The sequence below is a fragment of the Coccinella septempunctata genome, chromosome 2 (genome assembly GCF_907165205.1).
Source record: "Coccinella septempunctata chromosome 2, icCocSept1.1, whole genome shotgun sequence".
In the NCBI taxonomy this organism is placed as follows: domain Eukaryota; kingdom Metazoa; phylum Arthropoda; class Insecta; order Coleoptera; family Coccinellidae; genus Coccinella; species Coccinella septempunctata.
The window spans coordinates 26,010,221-26,037,014 of record NC_058190.1 but is presented as its reverse complement, the minus strand read 5'-3'; the positions used below and the strand labels follow the sequence as shown (position 1 = coordinate 26,037,014).

Here is a 26,794-nt window from a genome sequence, read left to right as displayed (position 1 = left end):
TGACAGTAAGGAAAATTCTGTAAGGGATGTGAAAAATATAGATTTTGGAGCTTGAATGGAAAATCATGATATTCTGGGTAATGCCCTGAAAATATTGATATTTCATGAACCGTTTAGAATAGCTTTCTGAAGTGAACAAACCCATAAAATTTGATCGAAATCGAACCTTGCATTCCAGAGTTATGCCTATCGCAAATTTAGGTCAATATTCATTAATCACCCCGTATCCCCGAAACTAATAGCCTTAGGATACAAAAAAAGCAAGTTTTCTGAAAGGCCTGGATGACCTGCATTCACCATTGGGCTATGGCCAACGACTCATGAAACACCCTGAATAATACAAGTCAATAATGTACAAATCTCAACCTAAGACACATCGCACATGTCTACAAAAATGTTTGTAATTTTGTTTTCTGCCTACTAAGTATACGTAAGAAATGTACCTGCATTTCAGTTTAAACTGTATCTTTTTAAAAATCGAAGAAGACAGAGAGAAATAGACAAAGATGAAATAACAAAACAGCATTCTATAAACCGAACTTACCTATGTTTATCAATTTTATCATATTATCTACCGTTTTAATCTTCTCAAGAACTATTATATTCATCGAAGTAAAAAAATTAGTTAGTTCTGAATTGTGCGGGTTTAATTTATTTCATTTCAGTGTTATGTTTCAGTTCGTTGATCTTGAAAACTTCACGCAGTTCTCAGTGGTTATTTGTTGCCATTTCTGGAAGAAATTGAATCTTTTTCTTACAGCCGGAATATTTTCATAAATAAGTGTTAAATTGAAATGACTTCTTGATAAACTTCTTCATTCCAATTGACTAATGAAATTTTCATAGATTACGAATAAAATCAATTCATGAATAGAAAAATTATCAAACATTGAATATGGAAATGCGGATAATGTGGAAAAAATACGGTCATCGGACATGCAGCTGGATGTCGGGTGTCGGGAGAGATCGAAATTAGGGTTGGCATCCTGGAACGCCCTCCCCTGAAAGTTCTGGATTGGTCCAAGTGCGGTGGCTGCAAGCGGGAGATAAGGGCAATGAAAATTATCTTTGCCACTTGCAGTTTTCCACACAAGTGATTATGGAAATCCTTGGATTGGATGCTCGATATGTTTGACTTCAATTTTGTTCCAAGAACCGTTCTGACGTGAGGAGTTGGTATAGTTCTCGATTAAATAAGTGTATTATGAGTTCCATCATCATCGGTTTTGAATAATTGAAAATGGTAAGTAAATGCTCTTCACGTTCTCAAATTTTGTCATTTCTATGACTAGTTTCGATATACGAATGTTTCTGAATTTTTTATCATTTTGACACGTGAAGAAGGCCCAACAAATGTGACGAAACGTCTCTGATAGAATAGTTGTTTCTAATTTCTCTCTTAACGGATATCTTACATATTATTTAGCTCCATGCTCGATATAATGTAAGCAATCTTTTGAGGGATGATTGAATCCCAAAACTGAGTGGTTTTTGTTTCGAATTGAAATCAAGGGCGTAAAAAGACAATTTGGGTCCTTGCTGTTGTAAAACTCTCGAAAGACGAAGAGACATATCTTTAAAATTGCATTATTAAAAAGGGGTAAGAATCAGATTGATATATCGAAAGTACCTACCTCTTTTCAAGAAAATGTTTCAAAAAATATAGTTTTAATACGTATTCTCCCAGTTATGTGGAAAAACTGACAAAAAACCTACATCCAAAAGACGGAAACAGACCCCTCAAAAACTATCCTAAGCGAATCCGAAATATCCAAGAGGTTCAACCAAATAACGTGTTCTGCTATGTTCAAACAATACTCAAAATTCGAATGGACTAGGTATAGGGTGTTTCATGAGTCGTTGGCCATAGCCTAATGGTGAATGCAGGTCATCCAGGCCTTTCAGAAAACTTGCTCTTTTTGTATCCTAAGGCTATCAGTTTCGGAGATACGGGGTGATTGATGAATATTGGCCTAAATTTGCGATAGCCATAATTCTGGACTGCAAATTCCGATTTGGATCAAATTTTATGGGTTTGTTCACTTCAGAAAGCTCTTCCAAACGGTTCATGAAATATCAATATTTTCAAGGCAGTACTCAGAATATCGTAATTTTTCATTCAAGCCCAAAATCTATATTTTTCACATCCCTTACAGAAATTTCGTTACTGCCATGAAAAACTACATAATTTATTCCACAAAATTCAATTTTCACTTTGCATGGCACACTTGTCTCAAGGGAATAGGAGCCGAACGAATTCATATTTTAAACAATTTTTTTCGAAATACGGCCCTGTTTTTATTCCTTCGATAATAATATTTATTGTCCTTTGCCGCGGTTCTGAGTTATGTTAAATTCTGTTCAACTCTTCTTCATTTTGAACCCGCAGCACATACTGAGTGTTCGAAAAAAAGTGTCTAAAAGTATGCAGAGTCGAGCTGTGAAATTACATATATTGAATTTAGATACAAGTGATGTAAACCATCTTGGAAAATATTATCAGTAAGTGTATTTGTTTCATATTACACATAAGTAGGTATTAAAATTTATTTTTCAACAATGAAAATGTACTAGCATGAGATATTCGAAATGGATATTCGAAAATGCTTAGCAGCAGGCTCATTCGGTTGACTTGGACATACCATGCGTTTGAAAAAATTCGTCGTCAAATAGGATATGGAATTTTGAATGCCGATATTTCGGGTCTAAAAGTAATTCTTAACTTTTGCTGTACTATTTTCCAGGTGAATTATCAAGTTAGAAGCATTTTGTGTTGTTGTTGAATTAAAATGATCAGAAAATTATAAAGATGGTTTTTACGGACGTGTAAAAAGCATTCATTATCGAATCCTACTTCAAAATTTGGGAGAAAATAGTAGGAGAGTTGAAATATTCTTTAATGTTCCAGCGACATTCCCAATGTATATCCCAATGTTGCTGAAAGAATCATTCTTTCGAAAGTACCTACTGTTTTGCGATGGGTTGACGGAACAGGTATGTTCAAGCAAAAAAAAGAAGTGGTCGACCAAAGAAGAAAACCTCAGGGTTTTTCAGCAATAATGAAAATATGATGACAGAAGACAGAAGCTCCACGGACCTCCGTTCGGGTTTTATCTCAAGTGGCTGGAGTATATGTTGGCATATTTCATGCCACACTATTTTTAATGAAAGACATCAGTTTGTTTTCATTAAAGATTGACATGTTATCAGAAAATTGAAAAGATTGATTAGCTATCCTTGTTGCATTAAAAAAAAATGGGAGTTCGGTATGCATCAGTCAATGGCAAAATGTGGGACTTATTTTCTTTTATGGGACTTTAACAGTAGAACGTTATAAATAAGGAGAAAGCATCATGCATTTTTATAGCTGAATTGAATTTTGATAAATTATCCCATATTTCTTTAGTTGGATTTTCATTAACAACCAAATTTGAATTGATTTGGTCGTTACTGAAAATCCATGACTAAACCAAAGAAGTCCAAAAGTATTAAGAATAAAACACAGTGAGAATTTCAATATCTGGAATAGGTAGAACCTTTTTACAAAAAAAAAAAACATATTACCACGATCCGTTCAGGATTCATGTCTCTTACGTATGAAAATAAGTAGTGGACATCGGTTAAAATTTTTACCAAGAATTTTTTTAATAACCGCCTCAGATTGTTTGGACTCTTGTGATTTGACTCAATGGAAGAAATGCTTGTCGCACTTTGGGCGAAATTAATTTTTCCTTAAAAGTGCCTCTTCACTTTCCATACCAATGGTGGTATTCTGCTTTCATCTGTAAGCCAATCTGTAAGTTTTCATAAGCTTACAGGAAAATTGCAATTCTGGACGGTTAGTCTGTAGCTTACAGGAATCCGTAACTATTTACGATAAGTAGTTCAAAAGTGACACTGTCAATGAGATAGTGACAGAAACATTTCCAGAATTGCATTGTTACGAATCTGTCAATTTGAAACTTACAGATCGATCGTACGCTACAGATTCGTAACTTACGAATGAAAAGCAGAATACAACCACAAATTACGATATAGGTATCTATAGGTTAATGTCATCATTGTTTACATTTTGGGAAGATGAAGTAATTCAAGAAAAGACCTACGTTCAGACACCGAATATCATCGTTCAAAATTCCATAGCCTACTTGACGACGAATTTTTTTGAACGCACGTTAGTGAAGGAAGAAGAAGAAGAAATCAGCACTATATTGTACGTTCCACATGAAAGTCTTAGTAATTACGTATTTTCTCTGAAAAATAAATTAATTCGAAAATATGTGATAATATAACTAACGTTTATACAAACGGGTTGAAGCGATTCCTTATTTAGTTTGCATGGAAAGTACAAGGGATCAGTCTTTAATATATTTATTTTCGCAATGGGTGAAAATTAATTTTCAAGATTAAGAGCTATGTTGGTTATCTTCTTTGGCAAAAGGTTGAAGACGTTCAGGCCCGGATCTACGATTTTTTCTGACCGTGACCATGAAAAATTCATGATGCCGCCCCCCCCGGCCCTCTAAGGTTCTTAGGAAACATATAATTGCATATTCGTCATCGCGATTTCAATCCGAGATATTTTGATATTTTTTCACTAATTCGAGGTCGTTGATTACGAATATGCAATTAGATTTTTCCTAAATTGAGTACTCTAGGAAAAAAATAACTTTTATTTTTTCCCATTGTTTCATTAAAAGTTATTTTTTCCGAAAGTACTCATCTTTGGAAAAATCTAATTGCTTATTCGTAATCTTCGACCAACAATTAGTAGAAAAAATGACTCGGGTTGAAATCGTTCGAAAAATAAAAAAGTTTGTTTTTACAAGAATGTCGTTTGCAACCCTTGCTCACCTATCGTTTTTACCCGCGCTTTACGAACGAAATTATTCGGAACGAAAATTAATTTTTTTAGCGACATATATCGACCCGGGTCATTTTACTTATTAATTCGAGGTCGTAGATCACGAATGTGCAATTTGATTTTTTGAAGGATCAGTATTTTGAGAAATAAATCACTTTAAGTGCAAAATTTCGAAGAAATTGGTCAACTTTGAGGAGGTGTAGCAGCCAGAAAAAAAGCGCTAGTCATATGCTGATTTTTTTGTGATTGATTGGTTCTTTGCGAATAAAAAAAACCACACTTCATTCATCTACCGCTAACAGTTTAGATTTTATAATTTTTTCCGCGAAGGTCCAAAATTTACGATTTTCCATCGACCATAACTTGAAAACTTAATTTTTAAAAAATATCTGTTTGCATATTCGTGTTCTACGCCCTTGTATTAGTGAACAGTACAAATTTGGTTTTGATCGGAGACCAAAAATATTTTTCAAAAAATCCATACAGTAGGTATGGAATATTTGAAAAATTTTCGATCTCTACGATTTCCACCAATATTGTTGTATTTACTAAATCGAGGGCGTAGATTATGAATATGCGAATAGAATTTTGCTGAAAGGATTAGTTTTTAAGTTATGGTCCATAAAAAATCGGAAATTTTGTCCCTTAGTTCCAGATGAAATGGGGATGAGTCGGTAATTCCCCAGGCAAAGAAATTACTGGCTCTATGCTTGCGACACATTGTAGACATATCCCATATTTTAACCTATTTCACCCAAGTGTGGCGGTCATTCCTAGATGACTGAATAATACATATACAGTTAATTGATCCATCCCTCATTGATTTCGAAGATTTTTGATGGTTTATCATGTTTCCAACATACAGTTTCGATTTTAGCTCTAGGAATTTAATTTTTTCCGAGAAACTAAAAAAAAAATTCCAACCTCTGGTTGATTTTGGCGCCCCCTTAAGCTGACGCCCGGGGCAAGCGCCCCGCTTGCCCCCCCCTAGATCCGGGCCTAAAGACGTTACATCAGTTTTTGACGGGTTTTAAAATTTTAAACCCGTTTGCACCGACTTATTCAGGACAGGATTAACGCTAATGCGGTGGCTACGGTAACTGCTATAGAAATTAGAGAAATAATCAAGTATATTAACTTTAATCTCGCTTTGAATATGTCGGTGCATACGGCTGTATACAGGGTTACAAATCGTTCATGAAAATCGATTAATTGGACCACCACCGTCCTACCAAGACGGCATATGGGTGATCTTTACTTAGATTTCCTCCAAAATCATTTTCCTATATTACTCGAAGGTACGGACATTGCAAGAATGCATTTTCAGCATGATGGAGCTCCACCCCATTTCAGACAAGTAAGTGAGGAGATTCTCATGCAACGTATCCAAGTTGCCTGCAATGAATTACGCAATAATCCAGACATGATAAGAAAAAAAGTATCAGACAAATTTTGAAGAAGAGCAAAATGACGTGAAGGACAATGAAATCTACTGAATCTCATTGAAAATTTTCTGCTCTTTCCAAATATCTCAATCAAATTCCAAAATTTTAATTTATAGGGTGTTGAATTTCAGCTTGGAAGAAGTCCCATATTTTTCAAATACGGACCTGGAATATTTTAGAAATTTAAATGTGAATCTATCGACCTGTGTAAGTGAATCATATATTCCAAATATCAACCGACTATACTGGTTGGTGCAAAAGTTATGAGAAATTCAAATTTTAGGTGAATACATGAATGATGTATCTCGGTTATGGAATTGATAAGACCTATGTATTATGGGTTTTTTGGGCTAGCCAAGGGTAGCTCTAGCTCAGGTTACCGTATGTTCATTTACCAATGAAACACCCTGTATAATCTTTTCTCGTAGATATAAAATTTATTATTTTGCCCCTATTTCAAAGGGCTGTAACCTGGAGGAAAAGAAGTTTTGAACAAAAATTTATATTAACAACCATCCCTTACCTAATATTGACTAAAAAATTTATCTCTAAAATTTCTCACGTCAATTCAGAAACACCGTGTTTCCGTGTTTGAGGGTTTTTTGGACAGAAAGAATTGTACATTGAAAATGCATAATTTATATAGAATCATCCCTATGAATTTGTTATGAGTTACACCTATGTTTTCGGATTAAAAAGATAAAATGTCTCTTAATCTTAAATTAATCCATAAATTTACGAGTGGGAATGAAAATATACACCAGGTGTCTTCTTCAGATAAACGGCACATCCACGTGCTGGCTCGTGTGCAAGTACTTCCCAAAAAAACTCATTAGCTCAATGTTGTATTCAAACACATTCCGTAATCAATCACCCCTCGAAGAGGGTGAGGACCGACGTCCCATTGAAATGATTTTATTATTGTTGCAATCTACTGGTTTCATATCAGTGGATTCAATCCCCTTTCTCACACACACATATTGGCTTTTCGACGGGCATAATAGGTTTAGGGCTTGTGCGCACGAGTGACTTGACACGTCAAGTGTGTGGGACAAGTCCCACGCCAGACCAGCCCAGCCCAATTAGGCGTTTAAATCCTTACAAATTTTATACGATCTTTTGTTATCAACGTCGCTTATCGCCCGTTAGAGATTTATATGCAGTTGGCCAAGAATAACCTAAAATATTGATATTAAAAACTTTTACTATCACTACTATCAGCATTCCAGCTTTTTTCTCGGATTTTCCAGTACCTAGGTACCTACATTTTATCGTTTTGCTGTAGGCTCATAAGAATTGTTGGCGAAAAATTGAGCCGTTTGATGCCCTCATTTCCGGTATATCTCGCCTCGTTGTCTCAACAGAACAGGGTGTTACCAAAATTTCCCATGAGGAGATTACAGAAACTAAGAACTAAGAAACCTAGAGCGAAACGTATAGCGCGTTTTTCAGTTCGTTCTTCGGAAAACGAAGAATGATAAAAACCGTAGCTACCTCAATCATTCGTTTTTAGTTTCAAGCGAAAATTTAAATTTGACGATTTCGAATACTGCTCATAATTTTTTGGTTTTTAGAGACACTTTTTCAACTATAATCTAATAGCATTATGAAAAATAATGTTTCACTTTTGGATTATTCAGAATTATGGAATAAAGTTTTTTCTCTGAATGTATCATTGAATTTTCGAATTGGAAGAAAAACCAGAGATTTCAAAAACAAACCTAATGAGCGAATCACTTCTTGACCAAAATTTCTGACATATAACAATGATAACGAGAGTATAGTCTTTCTATTTATGAATATCTTAAGTAATAATTGTGTAATTATATACAGGGTGTTAATGAATATTCGAGTAAAAATTCAAGAGTTGATTCCTTGTTAAAATGTAGTGTGGGTTGCTTACATATGAATTTTTTTGGGCAGCACCTCCTTAGTATATACAGCCAATCAAAGGCGACATGTGAAAAGCAATTTTCAATATTTTTTTTAGTAACCATAGAATACCGATAGAAATCAAATTGAGCAGATATTCAATGAGTAATGAAAAAACTTCTCGTGTTTTTTTCCGAAATGTCGGTATGATATCCGCCTTCTTCTACTAGGTAAATTTGAGTTCGAAGATAATTACAACTTATACAACTCACGCAAAAGTACATGCTGATTAATAATTTGTTTCTAAATGACAGTTACTTTTAGCAAGAAATTACAGAAGATCTCGTTTGGTCGAAATAAATCAAGCTTAAAAAAATAATTTTTTAATGGTAGGTATAATATGATCGAAGAAAAAGTTTGTTGCGAAACAAATTTTAGCTGAGACTTTTTCCACCCCTTACAATAAGAGAGGAATTCCGCCATTTTTTTTTTCAATTGCCTTAGTACTCCCATAGGATGGTTTCTCAGTTTTATTTCTGTAGGTTTTCTGGTTTTTAGGAAAGAAATTGAAAGGGGTTCCATCTTTAAGAGGCTGTATGTAGGCTGGTTGAAAGAATCATATATGAAAACAGCAAACTATTTCTTGACAAAGGATCACCCCTCAAATTCTTTTGCACCTATTCATTTACGATTTACGCCCTATATATAGATTGTGACTCATTTCAAAAGGTCCACTAAAATAACTTCTTGGAAGAGCCAGGGTCAAAGGACGTTTCAAATGAAAGTTGCTTCAGTGGGATATCGAATGCATACATCCTGGGAGTTAGGTTCATTTCAAGATCAAGTAGATTTTTCGAATAGGCAATAAACATTTTTGATCCGGGATGAGATGAGTACAGAATCTGATGCATTGAAGAATTGTTTCAGCTCATTGTCTTTTCATTACTGTATGCAAAACTTTGAAATATGGTCATGGGCGTAGACGTAGGCGTAGGGTCCAGGGTGGGCTGGGCACAACAGTGTTCCCAACCCTGATACTGAAATCGATATAATTTCCAAGTCAGCAAGCATTTAACAACAGTGGGCTTCCATAGTTTCATGAAAATAATTCGATTTAATAAATTTGAATTGCATGGCTGCAAACATCAAATGCTATCAATGCAAACATCAAATGCTATCAATAACATACATTCAAAATGGTGAAGAGGTGAACATTTAAAGAAATAACAAAAATAAAGAAAAAAAAAAGTTCTTTGATGAACTTTTTCCTACAGCTGAAATATTCGTAATTTTTTGGACTCAAAGTCAACATGTGGAAGAATGTTATAGATATTTGTTAGAACAAACAGGAGTTTTCGGCCAATTGTACAATTTCATAACCACAGCGGTAAACTAGCTATTTAAGTACTGAACATATTGAACACTGCTTGAATGCGATTTTTTTCTTCGAATATTTCAAAAATATTGGGATGATCAACTCTAGAAATCGATACTTGGCTCTTAATAAAATACCTTATGAGGAAAATTAAGATTTTCTTATGTTTTCTACAATACGATTTTTACGGAATTCTGCAAAAGGCAAAAATATTCCTATCCGTACTTTCAATCTAGCTACTTTGCTCCAATTCATTCAGATCAGTATTCTGATCATATTGAGAAAAGAATTCAGATACATGTAACACCGAAATAATTTTGTACATACTCGTAGGTATATCTGCAAAATGCCCTCAAAAGTCTATCCGATTTTGCCAATGTTATTTAATCAACTAGTTTAACAATGACGGTGATTAGGGGAGACTAGGGAGCATTGATACATGGGGAGGCTTGATACAGGCTTATATCCGCGATCTGTAGCCGTTTTCAAAAGTATTATACTAGTGAACACTATTCTTATGTAAGGCTAACAGTAGTTTGTTTGTGAAATATTCAGCGAAGAGTGTTTCGAGGTGAGAAATTGTAAGTTTTTACTCAAGTTACCTAAGGGTTTTACACTGAGAAAAATCTTGAGGTTACAATGTGAAATTACCCATATATTAGCTGGACAGGTTACAGTTACACAGTTGGATTATTTTTTTCACAACTAATATCTGGATGTTTCTACAAGGGTGTTGCGAAATTTCATGAAAAATGTAAAACTATCATGTATATTTACAGTGAATATGAAATTTACAGAAAATATGTGTTAATTCTCTGTGAAATCACAAGGGTTGTAATATTCACCTGAAAAATTACAACTGCAATGCAATATTACAATAAATTTGTGAATTTCAACATAAAACGGTAATTTCACAACATTATTGTGATCTAAATTTTTTTTAAATCACAATAATTTTGTGAATTATCACATGAAAATGTGATTTCACAACGTTATTTCACAAAGTTATTGTGATTTGAGAATTTTTCTTGTGAATTTGCGAAGAAAAAAATGTTGTGTTGTAGAATTACAATGCAGAACCCTTTTAATTTTAAAATTCCCTCACAAATGTACTTATACAATGTATTATTAAGGTGGTTGTGAAATTCCCACGAAAAAATATAATTGTACAACATGATATCGCGACACAATTTCCTTCAAGGATCGAACACTTTTTATTTACATGTCTACAGCAAGAGAAAAATTGTTGAAATTTATTATGGTCAAAATATTTCTCTCGAAAATGGAAACAGAATAAAAAAATAGATCAATCGGTTTCCATAAGAGCGTTCCAAAGATGCCGCTTGAAATTTAATAAATAACTGATGATCTTACGAAGGCTAAAATTGTGCTGTTCTTTTTCCGATCCATAGAGTCTCATCTGAAGCTGACTTTTCAGAAGCTCATCTCGTGGCAGCTCCAGGAGCTTTCGGTAGTAGATCGGTGAAGGAAAGACGAATTTTTTTGTTGTTATAACTATTCTGTGCATGTCTAGGAGTGTGTGTACAGGTTTTTTTTATTGCTTCCTCCCCTCCTCATTTTTGACTGCTGACTTATATTGATCTGTGTCCACACACCCCAATGCCTGTACCTCTTTCTAATTTTGATCCATCAGTACAACATAGAGTCCATACAGATGACTTTTTGTCCAATTTATTCATCGCATTGAGACCACAATGACGTTTTTTGTAGAAATTTTTTTCTCGACCTGTTTTTTATATGAATACATTTCTGAAGATATAAATCATATAGATATAATTCATATAGAGATTATAGGTTCCTGCATTCCTCCTCAACCATAATCAAAAAACAAATTCTGTTTGTCACTTGGTCAGAAAATATTTTGAGTAGGTACCTACTGCTGAAAAAACTCGCAAGTCTGGGTATTTCTGTAAAATATCTATTTTGACAATGTGTTAAACACATTCATAGCTTGAACGTAATATTACAATATGATTGCAAATATCAAGTTATTTTCCACCTATGCGGTACGTGACGTCCCTCGGCTGGATCCGAATTCACAGCTTCAATGGAATTTCATAATGCAATTGTAAAATCACAACTTTATCTGCTTCTAGATTCATTCCGTGGCCAATCAAAACCTTTCCTGCTACTGGCACCTGCTCGTTGCCCAATCCCATATCCTATCGTAGTTACTCACTAACTTACCCCATAACCCAATTCATTCTGGAATGATCCACTGTGTCTTTAAGAACTCTGAAGTGCAAAGAGTTATACATGGTTCAGTTTTTTGTTTTTAGTTCTTTCAAGTTCCAAGTATTTCTGCCTTCCAAGTTCCTTGAAGGTTTCAAGTGTGTGACAAAAGAAATATATACTGGTAAGTAGATAGTTCACATTTTTTGAAAGCGATGTTTATTTTTTCGATTTGTGGTTTTCCTTTGGCAGATACTAATGAAAAAAATTGAACACCGCATGCATACAACTTATTATTCAATTATTCTGTATCGAAATATTGCTTATTGGATTCCTAATTATTTCATTTTTTTTTCAGGAATAAACCACGGATACGAATTCTTTATGGAAAAACGATATGTGTTTACAACCAAAGTATTCAGGGAGGCCCTCAATTTGATCTATGAAGATGTTCCGAAGGATGCATTTCAACATTCATCCGGATTCCGGAAGTAAGTCAAGCACGACAAAAGCAAGTTTTATAGAAAACAAATTCATAAATTTATCTATTCCAGAAGATTGCATCTTTTTTGTTGGAAAATGACTAGGTATACTTTGTTTTTGAATTTTAATTTTATACTCTTATGATATGAACCGCTAAATAAGCGCATACCTATATCAATATTTTCAGAAGCTGATATTTCATAGTTGAATGCTTCACAATTATGTTAATTTTTTTTACATTTTGAAAAGAATGTTTATCATTTTAGATGATATTTGTGGTTGTTGTTTTTGTTTGATGTAATGTTTCATATTGTTTTTTATATTGAAGATTATATTAATTTCATGTTGTGGTTGTTTTTTAACTGATATAATGTTTAAAATTTTTTGTTTTCCATATTGAAGTGTATATTTTAGGCAGTGATTGTGCCAAATTCAGTTGAATTTTTGAAATTCACAATTTAGTTCTGTACAACTACTTTGATGAATAACAAAATAAAGACAATTATCCAGTAAATTTCATGGTTATTTCACGAAGTAATTTTAAAAGGGTGTGGGGTATTTCTACAATGAATTCTGGAATTTTAACAAATACTTGAAATTCACAATTAAATTTTGTGAATTTGCTCTGTTTATTCACAACATTATAGTGTTTTACGGTCTCATTGATGCTAAATTTCACGACGTATTTTCGCGAGAAAGAGAGGTAATTCCACAATGAATCCTGTAATTTTCCAAAATTTCTTAATTTTACTATTTATTTCTATAATAATCCTTTGCGAATTCACAGAATAAATGTAATTTTACAGTTGATACCATAAAATTCTATTGTGATTTCACAATGTGTATTCACAGGTTTAGTTTCTAAAAAAATCATTAGAAAAAATTTCATGTGAAATCACAACCAACTTGTGATTTATATTTTCTGTGATTTTACAAGGTTTTCGTTTCAGAATATTCCTTGTGAAATTCCAGTGATTATCGTTGGTCACAAATAACCCAAGATTTGCACTGTAATTTCACTATTTCGTTCTCTCAGTGTATGATCATGCATTAATTCTTCGGCATGAACAAACATTTCACTGGGAAATATGCATAAAACTACTCAATTTACAATTTTTTTCGCTTTTCAAAATATATGGGTATAAGATGAAAACATAAATCACTTTAAAAATTGCTTTCAGGGAGGTTTGAGACATTTGTCGTGGGGAGGCCTGATACATGTATAATCTTCAAAAAATATTCCGTAGCTAGTTGGATAGGCCTACATGAAGGCGTCTTCACCATCCAACATATCAAAGGGATTTTTAAAAACCGTACAATCCCCATGTATTTAACGAGGCCGACTTTTCCTGTGTGGAAGTGACTAACTGACAATTTCCTGATTTTTCTACACCTATAGGACCAAAGCAAGCCAGTATCATTGCTGACCTACCTACTGAGCTGAATAATCCTCTCGATTACTCTCCCAGTACATCGTATCAATCCTCCCATATGTGGGGAGGCTTGAGACAGTTTGCATGTTTTTGTGTTCAAGGTTCTGTACAGAATAAGATGTTTATGTTTTGCGACTTCTATATTTATTTTGTTGAACGATTAATTGAAGAATTATATAATATAAGAAAAGTCCTGCTTCTTCATATAATTCCGTTTCCAGAATAAAAATTCCAAAAAACGTATCAACCCTCCCCAGTCTCCCCTAATGATTGAGATATTTCAACGTGTGAGCGAAGCGTCCACGTTAATGTTCGATATCATGGTTCGAAAAGATTTCGGAATAGAAGGGATAAACACTCAGTAATCCCCAGAAGTATTCGAGCATTTTAGGGATTATTTAACACTAGGCGCTTTGATAGAGTGCTCTAATTACTAAGTATACTTACTCAAGCATACTACTTACTAAGCATAAAGTGCAGGGAGCACAAAAAAAAATCAAATACTTTCTCAAGCAATAAACAGAAAGCTTTTGCACAGTTCTGGGTGGCTTTTTCATACTTAGTTCACCTGATTCACCTGATTATAATACAATACAATACTTAACTTGATATCCCAACAAATAAACTTCTATATTGTTTCATTTTTCAAGATTTTTCAATGCTTTCAAAAAGCGATTGAATTTGTCTATTTATACCTACTACACTTTTGTGAATTTATCGTGATGTATCGAACGACTATATATATATAATTATTTTTTCAGCCTCTCATCACTCCATTTGGATCTCCAGGAAGTATTTTGGATCGCTTCGAAAGTACACCCCCTTCACCAAGTAAATTTTCAGAGCTTCAAGATTCCGATGAAGAGGATGAATTTTTTGATGAATACTCAGTAGCTGATAGCGACGACGATAAAAAATCTGATTTCATCAGGACATCTCACACTCTACAGGTAGGTAAGGCACCACCGGTGAGAAGCTAGCAACAGAATATTCATCCACATTTCTACCGCTGCACGTGTAGGTCATCTGATAAGGCTAACATACTTGACGCCAAAGATGTAATATTTTTGCTTGACGCAATGCCTATCAAGGGCGATCCTTGACTGAATTTCTGGAGGGGGGGGATAATAATTGAATGAACAATTTGAATTTCAATTTAAACATGTAGGTATCTCGAATACGAAGCATTTGCAGTTCCATATTTATAGAACTTTTTTCTTACAATTTACAAGGAATCTCTCCTTTTCATTTCATTATTGTAGTGTAGTGTATTGTAGTGCATAGTGCAAGGCAACCCGCCCTCCCCCTCTCAAAATCTACGATGTAGAACAGAATGTTTTTCGAATAGACCAAAAAAAAGAAAAATACTTTTTCTATCACAGGCATCACATGTGGATTCCACAACAAACAGGGGTATAACCAGAAAAATATTCACAAACACCAGGGAAAGATGGCGGCAACAAAATGTAAGTGGAGCATTTGGAGAATTGAGAAAGCTGGTTCCAACGCACCCTCCTGACAAAAAATTATCGAAGAACGAAATTCTCAGGATGGCTATAAGGTTCGTTCTACACTATATAGAATTAAAATAGGATTACTTTTCCCCCTGAATTTTCAAAATTCGCGTTAGTTTCCACAACGAACCAACTCAACTAAACTAGTTTCTTATATCTCATTAATAATACAATTCAAATTAAATAGAAATTTTCAGAAATTTGCATTCACTTACTTTTTTTATTTTACACATACGCATTAGTATATTTTGGAAGCTGACATACTGGATAAGTTTGTTTTAAATGTGGCAGTTTTGGCCCACAATATAACAAGTGAACATTCAACCGAATTCCAAAATGTAAGCAGCCAAAAATAATTCAAAGAGTACTGCGATATCACAATAATTTACAAAGACACAAATTTTTGTTTTCAAGCCGAAATCACAAAAATCTTCGGGGCAAATGCGAAAACTTCGTCATGCTCAAGAAGATGGGAGGTGTAATAGGGTATCTCCGGTATCGCCACACGCCACGCCACTCATATCTCTCATTGGCGCAGCTACCGATAAAATTGCAATATGAGTAATTAATTTTTTTCTTCTTCACTAACCATACTGACTCGTGAAAATAACTGAAACACTTCCTCTCTTCATGAGATAAACAACGTTTTGCAAAAAGTAGAAGGTACTTTTGAATATCTTCTTTGTAACTTCACCCGTTGTCTATGCTACGCCACTGCTAATGAACAGATTTCAGTCAATTAGCTTGCCCCCTTCTACTGTATCACCTTTCCAATAGGTTCTGAACTGAAAAGCACTTTTTTCAGTATATCCTATTGGTCTAAATCACAACACGATGTCTGCATAAAAAAATGTAACTCCTGCTGATGGTTGCGACTTTGTTGATGGTTGTCTTTTAGCGCGATCGCAGGACGCATCATGTCCGTAGCGAGGTTATCGGTTTGACTCGCTACTCGTCGGTTTTAACAGAGTCATTGTATAAAAACCACTGGTGGTCTTTATACAATGAGAGAGTCATAGACTCCATCATATTGTCATATTAAGATATATTGGTATCTATTTTCAGTTTCTTTTTTTTTCACCGATAGGAAAGGTATTGGAGTACCCACTTATGAAAACCTGATACTCTATCAACGAATTGAGTATATACATATATACGTAGTACATATAACAAAACAAAATTTAGATAAAATGCTTTCAATGAATATTCTCATAATTTTCCACCAACGTTCTATCTAAGAATTTAATAACTTGATTGATATTTTGGAGAATCTTACTTCGTTGGGAATGTGGGTGGACTGTTTTATCACTTCTGCATTCTGCATCTCTATCACCCTCTGAGTTCTTCACCTACTTCTGCAACATATTATATTCAATGACATTAGGAGTGCTATATCTAGACGAAATAATTTCTTGATAGTCTAAGATCCGACTGCAGAATTACTACGTTCATTACGTACAGAGACAAACACACATATTTACATACGTTTATGGATAGGAGAGTACACTGATAACACCGCAGCCTGTCAAAAGTGGCCGCAAGTAATTTAAATTTAATTAATGTTAATCAATATTCTGAGAGAAATTTCGTTCACTCCGTTTTGAAATAAAATATCATCCACATAATAGCAATGCATGTAAAGAATACTAAAATCCATAGCTGCCGTTGCACACTCGGCCGCAACTACCTCGCAGCCAGGTGTAAGAAGGTAACATTTCGATGTATTTCTACGTTCATGACGTACACGGATGTTTTTGATATCAAATTAAAGCTAATTTTTTTTCGAATAGGATGATGTATGGCTGCCTGTGAAAAAATAGCCGCAAGTTAGATCTGCCATCTGTTAAAATTGCGAGATATCCGAAATAAAGTAAGACAGAGTTAGACTCATTTCGCACCATTGGGTTTTTACCCGATGTTCCGAATTATATCTTATAGCAGAGTTCCAGAATAACATCTCGGAGGAAAGAGAGCGAGCAGATTTATTTTCAGGTTACTTTGCTCTGATTGGATCATGGAGGTAGGAACCTCCATGGATTGGACGGTATTGACGTAACAGATTGAGAAGATGCGATTCTGGAACGAGCCAACTGATATAATGGGATCTTTCACAAGTGTTCCGGTTTAGTTTCGCACTGGAAAACAACCGGATTGCACTTTCGGCGGCGCTTATCGCCACGAGATTCGAGAACTAGATGTGCCCACCGTACGGATAAAACCCGATGAATAATTTTTCATTCGGTTGTTTTCCGGTAAAAACTCGACGGTAAAAACCCGTGGTGTGGAAGGAGTCTAAGGGTTCTCAACAGTGCAGCTGAATTATTCTTATATTATAACCACGTGTTGGAGCTCGTTGTACACAACGCTGTTGATATTATTTATGTATTAACCCTTCGTCGGGCGCTATACGAATATTGAGATTTCGGGCGCAATGCATATAATAGATTCTAATAAGAATAAGGTCCAAATAAATTAAAATTGAAACATAAAGAATTTTTTCAAAAGATGATGAAGATGAAGTCTCACCACAGTTCATTCCAAAGACACTGGACGATTTATCATGTTCAACAAGATGTATGCGGATAAGAGAATAATGAATAATTCATAAAAAAAAATCAAAGGGTTTGTTTCAACCCACATTTTATCGTGTTGGAAGTCATTAAAGCAAAAGGTGCTACGGACGATTTTCGTCAATTCAATGTTGCTCAATGCTACTAAGTACCACTGTTTGAGGTTTAGTGCGGAGAATAAATGGTTGGCTTCTTCTGTATGGTGCCCTGAAACCAACATGGTTTCTGGGAAGTTCAACACCGATACAAGTTTAAAATGTATTATGTAATTGAGCTAACACATTTTCAGATGATGAAAAAAACTCTGATTGCGACGACCATAGTAACAACTGCGATTGTGAAAATAGCGAGGAATCGGACTTGGACTAGATAATGTAATACACTGATATAAAATATAACTTGATTCAAGAGACTGATTTTGAAGAAACACGAAAAAAATTCTTGAGATTTAATTACATTTGTACTTGATGTACAATTTTGTATTTTTATTATAAAATAAATCTCTTAATACTCAAAGTTTTTTTCATAATATTCATTACGTAATTATAATTTTGTAAATGTTAAGTCGTTCCTACTATTGTTTGAGCCACCGCCTAAGAACCCTTTCTATCGACGCATGCGCAATGGCTTTAATACTTACACGGCTGTCATCCACCATCCTCATCTTAAAAGTGGCGTTGTGCGCCATCTCCCTTTCACTTTATTTCGGATATCTCACTATTTTAACATGTGGCAGACCTAACTTGCGGCTATTTTTTCACAGGCAGCCATATATCATCAAAAATTAACTTTAATTCGATATCAAAAACATCCGTGTACGTCATGAACGTAGAAATACATCGAAATGTTACCTGCTTACACCTGGCTGCGAGGTAGTTGCGGCCGACTGTGCAACGGCAGCTATGGATTTTAGTATTCTTCACATGCATTGCTATGATGTGGATGATATTTTATTTCAAAACGGAGTGAAGGAAATTTTTCTTGGAATATTGATTAACATCAATTTAATTAAAATTACTTGCGGCCACTTTTGACAGGCTGCGGTGTTATCGCATTGTATTCTCCTATCCATAAACGTATGTAAAAATGTGTGTTTGTCTTTGTACGTAATGAACCTAGTGATTCTGCAGCGGGATCTCTTACTATGAGCTTGATATTCTATAGTGATTGAGCAAAACAATTATTTTAGGAAGAATTGTATATATGCTCATCTGACTTTTTTCAATTTTATTCAATGGCAATTCATGAGATCTTACGATTTAAAATTTCTTCAAATGAAAATAAAAATATGGAATTAAGTCAACAACTCTTTCCGGGCCTCGAAAAAAATACTAAGCCGATTTTAGCAATATTATTTTTCCCACAGGTCGTCGAAACTCACTAGTTGCAATTTTTATTGACAACTCTCACTCTGTTGTTTCGGCCAAAAAATATTTTATACTTTTCTTTTTGGTCAGGTATTTCCTGAATTACTGTCAACAGCTAGAACAACTTACTCATCTTCTGAAACGTTATTCTTATTTTAGGGCCATTTGCTTCTTCCCACTAGGGTTGGTTCTCCAAAGCTTTCAGCAATACCCCATTTGTTACGCAAATGTATATCCGAATCAGAAGAATTGCCTGACCAAATCACTTCATTTTATCTCCATATAAAAACATTACGTGAGTGGGTGGATGTTCAATGTACCTTTAGGTACTCGACTTCGACCAACACTGTGTGGAGTACTTCTTCTTTGCGGCTCAGGCTGAGTTGAAACAGTTCTTGACAGTCTTGGCATGCTCGACCGATCTCATCATCCGTTCCTACACTTCTGACTTGCTGCAGAGTTCAGGTGTGTTTCTAAAGCATTCAACAGGCCTTATGGAACAAACCTAATGCACTTGATTTCAATCTTGGTTTCTTGCAAAGCTGTTCGCTTCCTTTTTCGGCGTCACACAAGTTTGTTCCATTATCATCAGATTATAGTACAATGGGATTACCTCTTCTACAAATGAACCGTCGAATTGACATAATCGCGGAGTTGTGAGCGAAGAATTCAATCCATCTTGTCGAAATCTGAACAGGATATATATAGTTCAAGATCCCAGAGCGACCAGACATAACTTATTTTCACACAGATAAAACTTTAGAATCTCAGTAGAGTCTCATGTGCTTTGAATACCTGCGAACATGTGGAGCTTTCCTAGTGACACATGGGCAGATACCAGGTGGCAAAGGTAGCTGAAAATAAGTGTTAATTAACTTATTCTCACATGGCTGATTTTTATATGTTTTTTAAAGTATAATATTCTGACGTTATGTTAAGTCACAGACACTTTCCCTGGGCCAAAACTCTTGCCAGAAGCTTTGGAGCTGCGCAAAAAATAAATGAACTTTATTTATTTTCTTCTCGATCGAATTTTTCTTCTTCTTTCCTTCAATTTCAGTTCTGGCATCGAATACGAAACGAAATCTGTTGGGCTTACTGGAATGTTTCGTTGAAAAATAAATATGTATACTTCATTCAAATTTATTTTAGCAGTCGGTTGGCCATGAAATAATTTTCTCAAGTTTTTGTAACTAGAACGAAGTTAGGTTGGCACTCATGAAATGTCGTTAATGTCATAACGCTGTTGCCACAACTTATATCAATTTTTATTACGAAAATGCCGAAAGTGATTGAAAAAAAGACAGGGTTTCAAGAAGTGCTATTTAGAATTCAGGTCCACTCATTCAAATAGTTACACCCTGATATTCTACAATCTACAATACGTCAGACGGTAGCGAACATATTCAATGTAAGAGAATTTATATAATGTTTCATCTGAATCTAAACGACATATATTTCAGCTGGATATTTCCACAATCAGAAAGATTGTGAATGAAGGGGATGACAAAGAATTTCCTTCTATTGGGAGACCCAAAAAAGTGGTGGCATTTGAGAATTTTATGTTTGAGTGAATTAATGCGAAAAGTTTACTACAGGATTTTCGATAAATGTCATCGGATAATAAGTTCCCTAAAATGGATTTTTCTATTTTTCATTTGACTTGTCCTATACAATGTAAATGTCTTAAGGTACTAATAAATACCTATAATTATTATTATTACATCAATGTATTAAGATGAATAGCCACAAATACGCGCAAGTTGCCCTGTTACTTGTTTATTCATGTGAAATTTTTGGTCAAAGGTTCATCTCAACTTGAAACTTCCTTTAATTCATTTTACTTATATTGATGCAAGATGATTTTTGTTGAAGAATTTAACATTCTTGTAATTATCTGTTAATTCCTTCGGGAGAAACCCATTCCAAACCACTGCATCATATGTATTTCATCTTCGAGTTCATATTTTTGAAATATACAAATGATGTAAGCCAAAGAAGATAACGAACATTAACTCTCCTCAAGCTGGTGCATACCTATTATACTGATCTCTTGTTTTTTCCATGCAAATAACTGGATTTGGTATGACTTCAATCAGTTTTTATAAACTTCAATTATGTTCGTCACATATTTTCCGAAGAGATTCGACGTAGTGATAAAATACGTAATAACAGAAACTTTTACGTAGAACGGGCAACATAGCGTTGATTTAAAACCCAAAAATGTTTTGACAAGCTTCATAACCCCACATTTTCGTACTATACAGAGTGAAATGTGTCAAATTTCCATGGCCAACCGACTGCTAAAATAAAAGTGAATGAAGTATACATGTAATGGAAAATCTATGTAAAGCCACTGTCTTAGTGACACGGTAGACAGAGAAATATCGAATGTGTGTACGACAACAAATGCGTTCGTAGCAATGGCCTTTCCTACGTATGTATCTATGTTGCAAGGATGTTTCACAGGAAAGTATGCTGAAAGTACCATGTTCTGTTGGATGTTGTTTTAGATTCTTCGCTTGTTGAAACTCGTACACGTATCAATTCACAATGAAATTTTCTATATGTTCTGTGGAACCGTATGTGAAACTGGCTGTCCCTATCCTGATGAGCTCAAATAAGAGCGAAACCGGTTCCTCGTTAGGTACCCTCCTTCTATGTGGAGACATATAGAGAGAGCAATTTTAAGAGTAAAATTGCTTTTTATTATATAGCTTTTCATCAGATCGTTTGTTGTTCTCTGCAAGATTCCGTGACAATAAGATGACCTTACTGTGATGAACAATTTTCAGAGACATGTTACGGATTACATTACGGTAAACCCTTCATGGATTAAAATAAAACCTTGCCTAATAATCATGTTGAAGAATTCAATCCTTCTGGGCGTAACACTCTTCATGTCACATTTCTTCAAACATGTTCCTTAAATAAATGATTTACTTTTTCAGATACATCAAACTGCTGAGCAGCATAGTTGAATGGCAACAAGAGAACCGCAACGATGTTGTCATCACATGTGAATCGGTATCGTCAGATTTGCAATTCTGTTCCAACAGCCTGAATTCAAGGATTAGGTTGAGAAGACATTTAGTTTCACTGAACACACAGCCGTATTTTTGTGACAAAAACGGTAATAATCTCCTGATGATCGCCCCTAACAACCACTTACCATTGTCCTATAAGAGACTCGGTAATGACGTCAAGAATCGAAAGAGAATCAAACTAGAAAATGACGAACACAAAGAAGAAGGAGATTCAAACTGAACTTGTTTTTACGTAATGAAAAAAATTCATTTCGAAATATATCAGATTTAATAGAATTATTCTGTAATGTTATACAAACTCTTCGATAAAAGTTAATGTCTCCAAAGATGTGAGTAGAATGTAGAATGAAATGTTGCGACATGCCTGATCCTTAGTGGTAAGAGGAGGCAGTAGCCATCTCTATCATTTCCTCTATAACTGTTTCACTGACCGACTCATACTATATTCAATTTGCATGTACACGTTGTATAACCATATTACAGAGTAGAGCCATTGTGTGAATGTCTTTGTTAGCTTATCGAATCAGCTTGAAACTTTCTCAGGAGTTGGTAACTCCATAATTTTTATCACGTGACACAAGATTCAGATACCTCGCTTCATTGGTAGGTACCAAGAAAATTACATTTGAGAAATAGAATTTAAAGAATCATTATAAACTGCTATGAAATATAGTTATGAAAGGAGATATTTGGGAACATAATTTGTGATACAGAATCCGCCAGAAAATTAGAAAATGGATGAGAAATTTCTAGCTCAATCACCTTTTGTTGCCTGACAATTGACAATGAAAGTCATTCGGCAATCTGAAAAAATAAATACAAAATATCCAATCCTGGAAAGCCTATGACTTATTTCAAAAAATGATGAACATGTGTGATCAGAGTTAAGGTAAGATGAGAATTTAATAAACTTATCCTATGAACAACTTCTGAATCAATAATCGGATGTTGGTTTTGTGGACTTTGTTATTGTCTTTATAATATCCGCTTTCGGCGCTTTCCCTGTCTCTGCTCAGTAATAGAACTATTCTGAAAGAAATATTATGTACCAAAAAGTTGAAAAAACTATGCAAGTGGTGTCCTGGTTCACATTTTTTGTGATATTCATTCACCTCATAGGTGTATTGATAAATTAGCATAGATGTAAGTATAAATTAGGCTTCGATGTCATGAAATTTACTAGAAAAAAAATGTATTAAATTCTTCTTTATGCAACTGAAAGTATCTTTACATGTGTCATAAATAAAATTGTCTGAAAATTGTTGTATTCACAGTTCACTTATCTGACTTATCAATTTAGTGAAGTTTCATTATATTGGATTATTTGGATGTGCAATAAAAAAATAAATAATATTATAAATTCAATCATATTTTTCTCTACAACTGGTATGTATTCACCTAGCATCACCTATTCACATTCTACATTCTACATCACCATATATGTTACGGACTATTTTCAATTCCATTATACAGGGTGACGTAAGGGACAACGGCTCAGTGGAGATAGAGGACCTCAAACTGAATGAGGATAGGGGGTTTAAATGTACCATAAGGATATTGGTTTCAGAGAGAATGCCGAAACAATGAATTCTCATATCTTCGTTCATCAGTCGGAAATAAATCTTACACAGTGGAAGACTTAGAGCATAACCAACCAGAAAACAAAGCAGATAGTGCACCACCAACACCAATAAGAAGCGAACAAGCGAGTGCAGTATTCGAAAGTGAAGGGGATGAAAGTTCAAAGGAGGTGAATTGGGAGGATACAGAAACTTTGGGTGAAGCAAGTACGTCACAAACAGGAACAGAGAGAAAACAAAACCAAAATAGAAAAGTTACTCCAAAATCTACTATCGGAACTAGAGTATTCAAGAAAAAATCTCCTAACAAACAATTAAGGTTGAGACCAAGGAATGGATCTGCCCAACAGTAGGATAAGGAAGCAGAAAAGAAGGTTTTGATTTCATAATAAATAAAAATACTTCAATAAATTAATTCTAATAGGACTCAAATAACTAAAAATAAACTTTCGTGTGTTTCTTGCTTTGGTATCTTTCAAAATGAACCGTTATATAAGGGATTACGAATGCACAGTATATGATACTATCATAGTAGATATTGATTACCTAAAAAACCATAAATTAAAATTTAATAATAATTTCAACATACTGCATGTAAATATACGTAGCATAAATTTAAATTTGCCTGAATTGATCATATTTTTGGAATATTTGTCTTTGGATTATGGAATCATTGTACTCACTGAAACGTTTCAAGTTGAAAATTGTAATCTATTTCAGTTAAAAGGATTTAATTGTATTTATAATGAAGGTAGTTACAATAAGAACGATGGAGTGGTCGTCTACGTTAAAGAGAACCTTAAATTCAGTTATAAAATTGTTGAAATCGGGGAAACAAAAGCTGTAGATATTTTAATAAAAGGAGTATGCAATGAAGATATGAAGTTAACAGCCATATATAGATCTCCACATCAGTGTACAAAACTGTTCAATGAAAGTTTATACAACTATCTGCAAACAATATCATGTCGAAGGCACGTGATAGTGGGTGATATTAATATTAACATCCTATCCAATGAATATTTCGCTGAGGAATACAAAAATATTGTGAACACCTTTGGATTTGAATCGTTCATAAACAAATGCACTAGACCAGCTAGCGGCTCTTGTCTCGATCATTTTTATGCTAAGGGCTGGAATACGAAGAGCACTCCAGACTGATGAATGGCTATATTCTGGACTATTTAATAACTGACCACAACCCGACTATGCTATCTTGCAGCAAAGCTGAGGAACCCAAACAATCAGGCACTACGAACAAAGAAAAGATTTATATAAATTATGGGCAACTTAAACAAGACTTAATGAATGAAACCTGGCAAGGAATGTATACGGAAACAAACGCAGATTCAGTTGCTGAAACATTTATTAACGTTCTCACAAACTGTATAAAAAAAATACCATTCATGTAAAAATCGAAAACAAAAATATCAAACGTAAGTCCTGGATAACACCATCCTTATTAAAATCAATAAATGAAAAAAATAATATGTACAAGGAACTTAAAAAAAATCCGGAAAATCTAGACCTGAAAAAAAAATATTGTGAGTTAAGGAATCGAATACATAAGCAGAGTGATGCTGCAAAGCAAAACTACTTTCAGAAATATATTTCGAGAAATGAATCTGAACCGAAGGTTTTATGGGATTATGTAAGTAGAGTATGTAATGATATCAAGCCTGCAACAAAGATTGATGTAATAAAAACAACGGAGGGTACTTTGGAAAATCGAAAAGATATTGCTGAAGCATTTAATGAGCACTATAGCACTGTAGGAGAACGATATGCCGGGAAAATTCCAAATATTGAAAATTATGAAGAAACGGATAAGTTTCAAAGTGAAACTTTCTTTATGGCTCCTACAGATCCGAAGGAAGTCGAAAATATCATTGAAAGTTTAAAAAATGGGAAGTCACCAGGAATAGACGGCATACGTGCAGAGACACTGAAACAGATAAAGGAGGAAATCTCCGAACCCCTTTCCAATGTTATCAATTGTTGTTTCGAAAATGGTATTTTTCCGAACATATCAAAGATAGGCCTAATAAAACCTCTTTATAAAGGTGGAGATAAGACCGAAATATCTAACTATAGGCCTATTTCATTGATTTCAAATGTGTCTAAAATAATAGAAAAAATTTAAAAAAAAAGAATGATAAAATTTCTGGAGCACAAAGGCATATTAGAGAAGAGCCAATATGGATTTAGACAAGGTAGATCTACGGAGAATGCTATAGGAGATTTAACTGGAAAAATATACGAATGCTTGGATGAACAAATTCCAAGCTTGTGCATATTCGTGGATCTTGCCAAAGCTTTTGACACTGTCTGCCATAAAATTCTAAATAAACTGTGGAACTATGGTTTCCGCGGCAAAAGCCTTGATCTACTAAAGAGCTACTTAACGAATCGCCAACAGATTGTAGATATAGGTGGAGATAGGAGTTCTTCAAGGAGAGTTACTTACGGCGTTTCTCAGGGCACGGTCATTGGTCCACTTCTGTTTTTAGTGTACATTAATAGCTTGTCCCGATGTACAAGTGAAGGCAGTATAATTGGCTTCGCAGATGATACCGCCATACACTACAGAGCTAATACATGGGACGATCTGAAACATAAAGCAGAGAAGGATTTCAGACATATACAGAACTGGTTTCAAGCGAACAAACTCACCTTAAACCTTGACAAAACAAAATACATGCCCTTTTCGTCATATTCCTTGGGTCCAATAGGGCATCTTGAAATAAATCCAGAAATAAAGATTCCGGAGACAAAATTCATTAAATATCTCGGGATAGTAATTGATGTCAACTTGAAATGGGACCATCACATTAGTCATGTAGTTAAAAAACTTAGAGGTCTCCTGAATAAAGTCAGAATTATGAAGAAATATTTGAAAAGCCCTAAACATTTGATAATATTGTTCAATGCCCTGGTTCAGTCTCAAATTAATTATGGCATCTTGGGATGGGGTGGAGTTTATGATGTTCATCTTAAAAAACTGAATACCATGCAAAAGTGGATATTGAGAATAATTCATGGCAAAAAAAT

The 26,794-nt window shown here is 34.5% G+C and overlaps 1 protein-coding gene across 1 annotated transcript; it reads left to right on the top strand.

Annotated features, from left to right (window-relative positions):
- The first annotated feature begins 723 nt into the window (after positions 1-723).
- Positions 724-23,528, top strand: LOC123307583. Its single transcript, XM_044889950.1, has 4 exons — positions 724-1,243; positions 14,427-14,615; positions 15,048-15,226; positions 22,068-23,528. The coding sequence occupies exons 1-4, from the start codon at positions 1,241-1,243 to the stop codon at positions 22,381-22,383; spliced, it is 687 nt and encodes a 228-aa protein (XP_044745885.1). The 5' UTR covers positions 724-1,240; the 3' UTR covers positions 22,384-23,528.
- Positions 23,529-26,794: the final 3,266 nt, after the last annotated feature.

Coding starts and splice junctions, on each gene's coding strand:
- LOC123307583 (XM_044889950.1), top strand. Junction 14,616..15,047: donor GGACATCTCACACTCTACAG/GTAGGTAAGGCA, acceptor TTTCTATCACAG/GCATCACATGTGGATTCCAC. Junction 15,227..22,067: donor ATTCTCAGGATGGCTATAAG/GTTCGTTCTACA, acceptor TTACTTTTTCAG/ATACATCAAACTGCTGAGCA.